The sequence below is a fragment of the Daktulosphaira vitifoliae genome, unplaced genomic scaffold, assembly GCF_025091365.1.
Source record: "Daktulosphaira vitifoliae isolate Bord-2020 unplaced genomic scaffold, ASM2509136v1 Scaffold_4, whole genome shotgun sequence".
Lineage (NCBI taxonomy): Eukaryota > Metazoa > Arthropoda > Insecta > Hemiptera > Phylloxeridae > Daktulosphaira > Daktulosphaira vitifoliae.
The window spans coordinates 35,840,097-35,845,612 of record NW_026099575.1 but is presented as its reverse complement, the minus strand read 5'-3'; the positions used below and the strand labels follow the sequence as shown (position 1 = coordinate 35,845,612).

At 41.2% G+C, this 5,516-nt stretch overlaps 2 protein-coding genes across 2 annotated transcripts in view; both read left to right on the top strand.

Annotated features, from left to right (window-relative positions):
* Positions 1 to 5,052, top strand: part of LOC126905047 (uncharacterized) — an 8,999-nt gene extending 3,947 nt beyond the window's left edge. The window contains exons 2-4 of the mRNA XM_050684442.1: positions 2,165 to 2,495; positions 2,596 to 4,947; positions 5,021 to 5,052. Of these exons, the coding sequence (XP_050540399.1) occupies positions 2,471 to 2,495; positions 2,596 to 4,947; positions 5,021 to 5,052 (2,409 nt within the window). The 5' untranslated portion in view covers positions 2,165 to 2,470. The remainder of the gene's footprint in view (positions 1 to 2,164; positions 2,496 to 2,595; positions 4,948 to 5,020) is intronic.
* LOC126905048 (uncharacterized) lies at positions 7 to 918 on the top strand. The gene is made up of 4 exons (XM_050684443.1): positions 7 to 27; positions 89 to 221; positions 278 to 559; positions 620 to 918. The coding sequence occupies exons 2-4, from the start codon at positions 155 to 157 to the stop codon at positions 916 to 918; spliced, it is 648 nt and encodes a 215-aa protein (XP_050540400.1). The 5' UTR covers positions 7 to 27; positions 89 to 154.
* Positions 5,053 to 5,516: the final 464 nt, after the last annotated feature.

Here is a 5,516-nt window from a genome sequence, read left to right as displayed (position 1 = left end):
ATCGCACACGGACTGCAAGTCGATAAAGTATGTATAATTAACCTATAAACTATAAGCGATGATACTAATATAAATATTTGTACTGCAGGTGCACCGCGTTTTAGAGTTTCAACAAAGTGCTTGGTTGAAACCATACATTGAGTTGAACACTGAAATGCGGAAAAAGGCGGCAAATGCTTTTGAAATTGCATTTTTCAAACTAATGAATAATGCCGTCTTTGGTAAGTGCATGCTCAATGCTAAAGTGGGTTATTCGATAATTTTTTACATTTTATAGGGAAAACAATGGAGAACATGCGGAAACGCATCCGTATTGAGCTAATCTCCAGTCCCGAACGTCTAAGCAAGCTCGTAAACCAACCAACCTTCAACGACTGTATCAAATACGGTGAAAGGTTGTGCGCCGTCATAATGGACACAAAGATGGTCAAGTTTATCAAACCAATATACGTCGGTTTAGCAGTGCTTGACATTAGCAAGACGCTAATGTACAAGTACTTCTACGACGTATTGAAACCACATTATGGCAGTGCAATCGAATTGGTTTACATGGATACTGGTGAGTACAACCGTACAGTAGAAATATTTTTTATATTTATATATTGTTAATTTTTCTCAGACTCCTTCATATACCTACTCAAAGTAGGCGACTTTTACCAGGATTTAGCTGGTAGCCCCGATTTACTGGTGCACGTGGACGCATCTAGCCTGCCCAAGGATCACCCTTGCTACTCCACCGATAGAAAGAAGATGCCCGGCTTGTTTTCAGACGAGACCAGTGGCCTCACTCTCTTTGAGATCGCTGCACTTCGATCAAAGTGCTACGCATTTGACATGGAAGGCAGCGAACTCATAAAGTCTAAGGGGATCCGCGGACACNATGCATTTATTTTTTACATAGTATTTTATCGTTGGTAACCAGACGCTTACGTCAGCATATTCCAGAGATCAAATGTATTACTATATTATAACGTTCATTGGCGTCAGCATTTTATGAGAACAATAACAACGTCTGTCGTTATGGCATAATAAATTCTAAGAAATTTATCATGGGTAACCAGACGCTTAGGTAAGCATATTTTCAACATATTATAACGTTCATAGGCGTCTGCATTTTTATTTTTTACATAGTATTTTATCATTGCCTACCATCAGATGCTTAGAAAAACATCTCGTTAATATTAGTATATTACTATTAATTATATAATTAATATAATTACTATAATTGGTAATATATTTTTAGAATTACTATGTTTAGGTTGCTATAATAGTATAATCGCTATTATTATTATTTTCTACTGCGCCTTTAAAATAATAATATGTGTATCGCATTTTATTTTATTATATTTAATTTGACAATTTTTTTATACCTATAACTAGAGGTATTACATTTAAAGTAGCACCCCCACTACCAGCACCCCCGAGTCTTCACTGCGTTTATCATTTAATGTATACATTACATTGAAATAGTGTACGTCAAGTAGCGACCGCCGCCACCACACTTGACTATTCCTTGAACGATTTGTAACAAACTCTATTAAGACAATTGGGTGTGAGGTGCGCACAATGTTTGAAACCCAATGAAAACTAACCTAAGTCAGGGGAGGGGGATTTCCTCAACATGTCGTAATGAGCGACGGGGTAATGAAACTTAACTTGAAACCAACCGCCATATTATAATCCCACATTACCGTCAACATTTTACGAAAAATAATTGCTGTCTGCGTTTTATCAAAGTTATCTTTTTCTAAGAATTTTTATCATTCCCTACCAGACACTTAGGTAAGCATATTTCAAACATCAAAGGTACCGCCATATTATAACACACATTACCGTCTACATTTTATAAAAACAAAGACAACGTCTGTCGTTATGGCATTATAATTTCTAAGAATTTTATCATGGGTAACCAGACGCTTAGGTAAGCATATTTAAAATATCAAAGATTTCGCCGTACAGTAATAATCACTGTTGTATGCATTTATTTTTTACATAGTATTTTATCGTTGGTAACCAGACGCTTACGTCAGCATATTCCAGAGATCAAATGTATTACTATATTATAACGTTCATTGGCGTCAGCATTTTATGAGAACAATGACAACGTCTGTCGTTATGGCATAATAAATTCTAAGAATGTTATCATCGACTACCAGACGCTTAGGTCAGCATATTTCAAACATCAAAGAGGTCGCCGCATAAAAATGTCGTATGAATCTTATCATCGGATGCCAGACGCTTAGGTCAGCATAATTCCAAAGATGATACAATATATTAATGTTCACTGCCGTATGCATTTTATGAGAAAAATGGCAACGTTGTCTTTTTTCACGCCTACGCATTTTGTTATTTTACTATATAACCGGTTAAACGCTCTGTATCTTGTCACATTCGTGTTCAATTAACGTTAACGCATAGTTGATTATTTGAAAACTATAAATTTATTATTTTAACGCGCAAATAAAAAATCATGAACCAGCAAACGTCTTCAACAGGTATGTACAATTATTAACATTTCTCTTTAATTTTATCATCCTTACTATTTTTATTTATCTTTTTCCAATAAATAAATAAATAATTTATTTTTGATTAAAGCTACTTCCACGACATCTGTTTCGTCACATCAGACGGCGAAGCGTAGTAGGGCCAACAACAGCGCGGTTAGGTCGAAAAGGTTACGTATGCAATTGACGGATACCAGTGATTTCAGCGAGATCGATTCCGCATTGGAGCGGGGGGCCGTTTGGTTTTACCGGAAGAACGTGGAAAATTTCGCGAGCTATCGAGATTTTCTGCGCGTCGTTAAACCTGAGCTGGTGGCCAGACTCGCTGAAATTGTAGGTAACCGGCCGATCAAGTATAATCTCAAATTGGAGGCCTCATACCATATACCTCGATCAGAAGCACCGTCCGAAGACCGTGCCTTCAAGACACGGGCTAGGGCATTGCTATCCGATACAGATATCGGGTGTGCGGTCGATGAAGATTTTGAGGTTATGCTTGCCGAGGAAGACGCGTACTCGGGTAGGGGTAGCGGATTCACTCTAACGCATATCGACGGTCTTATGCTCAGCGTATACAAGTATACGCCCCTCGCCGGCTCATCATATATTCCTGTCCCGCCAGAGATTAACCAAAGAAAAGCAATCATCAACCCACAGAATATCGATCAGTCTTGTTTCAAGTGGTCCATTTTGGCAAGACACGTTGGTGGGAGTAATAAATATCGCGTTAATGAAAAATATTTTAACGAGGAACACAGGTATGATTTCACGGGGTTGACGTTCCCCACACCTGTGTCCCAAATTAAAATATTTGAACGACGAAACCCTAACGTGTCTGTCAACGTGTACGGCTTGGAACGAGACGACGATAAGATGAAGTGGTTGGTGTATCCTCTAAGAGTCGCCGACCAAGAGCAACAGAATCATTTTGACCTGTTGTACATCGGTGACTCTGAAAAGTCACATTACGCGTACATTTCCGATTTTTCGAGGCTCGTGCGCAGCCAAAAAACTAATCACAAATGCCGCATATACACTTGCAAACGTTGCTTCACCAGCTTTGATGATCAGCCCAAAAAGCACATTCTTCGGGGTCAACAAGCGTTGGAGCAACACAAGTTGATATGCGGCAAGAACAAGCCTATTTTACCCGTTATGCCGGCGGAGGGCAGTAAGGTCGAATTTGACGCGTGGGTAAAGACGCAACGGTTACCGTTCGTCATCTACGCCGATTTTGAGGCCTTGCTGGAGAAAACAGACGATCGTATGGGTACATACACCAGGACTGTGCACACCCACCATCCCATGAGCTATGGGTTCATGGTGAAAACATCGGACGATGTGCCCTCCGAGCTCCTCGAACGCTACGGTATACCACAATCACCGGTGATATACCGTGGGTCCGAGGATCGCGAAGAGGTCGCCAAGGCATTTGTGATGGCTGTAACTGAAGTGACGCGTAACATTTCTAAATTGTTGCGCAAAACCAACGTTCCCATCCGAATGTCTGTCGAAGATGTGCGCAGGCACGGGGAGAAAGTGGTATGCGACTTGTGCTGCACGGCATTCAAGGATTCCAACCCCAAAGTCGCAGACCACTGCCATTTATCGGGGCGATTCAGACAGACGTTGTGCAATGCATGTAACCTGAAAGTGAAGACGGTCAACTTTGTGCCGTGCTTCTTGCACAATCTTTCAGGTTACGACGCGCATTTCATAGTCACTGAATTGGGGTACGACGACCAAAGGATTTCGGTCATACCGAATTCCGAGGAGAAGTATATTTCGGTCACGAAACACGTGACCAATAACTTCTCCATACGGTTCGTCGATACCTTCCGGTTCATGGCCTCCTCCCTGTCCACCTTGGCCGGTAACCTAATGACGCCTGACTTTGTTAAATTCCGGGAGACGGCCAAGGTGTTCCGCCCGGAAGAAATGCCATTGGTGACGCGTAAGGGTGTATACCCCTACGAGTACACTGATAGTTGGGCTAAATTGGAAGAAACGGAACTACCACCTCAGGACGCTTTCTATAGTCAGTTGAGTGAGTCTAATATTGATGACGACGACTATAGACATGCCACGGAGGTGTGGAACCGTTTCGACTGCTCAACCCTCGGTGAGTACAGCGACCTATATCTTAAGATCGACGTGTTGTTGTTGGCTGATGTGTTTGAGAACTTCCGCGACATCTGTATTTCAACATACAATTTGGACCCGGCGCACTATTACACCGCGCCTGGTTTTAGCTTCGATTGTATGTTGAAATACACCAGGATGAAGCTGGAGCTCTTGAACGACTACGACATGCTACTGATGGTGGAACAGGGCATTCGTGGTGGGCTAGTGCAGGCCGTCAAGCACTATGCAAAGGCCAACAATTCTAAGACACCAGATTACGATCCGTCAAAACCAGAATCATGGATCGTGTACCAAGACTGTAAGTAATCTATACGTGCATATATAAACGCGCAATATTTGAGCGGTGGTTTAATAACGTTTAATGTTTACAGGCAATAACCTATACGGGTGTGCTATGAGTTAGNAACCTATAAACTATAAGCGATGATACTAATATAAATATTTGTACTGCAGGTGCACCGCGTTTTAGAGTTTCAACAAAGTGCTTGGTTGAAACCATACATTGAGTTGAACACTGAAATGCGGAAAAAGGCGGCAAATGCTTTTGAAATTGCATTTTTCAAACTAATGAACAATGCCGTCTTTGGTAAGTGCATGCTCAATGCTAAAGTGGGTTATTCGATAATTTTTTACATTTTATAGGGAAAACAATGGAGAACATGCGGAAACGCATCCGTATTGAGCTAATCTCCAGTCCCGAACGTCTAAGCAAGCTCGTAAACCAACCAACCTTCAACGACTGTATCAAATACGGTGAAAGGTTGTGCGCCGTCATAATGGACAAAGAAGATGGTCAAGTTTATCAAACCAATATACGTCGGTTTAGCAGTGCTTGACATTAGCAAGACGCTAATGTACAAGTACTTC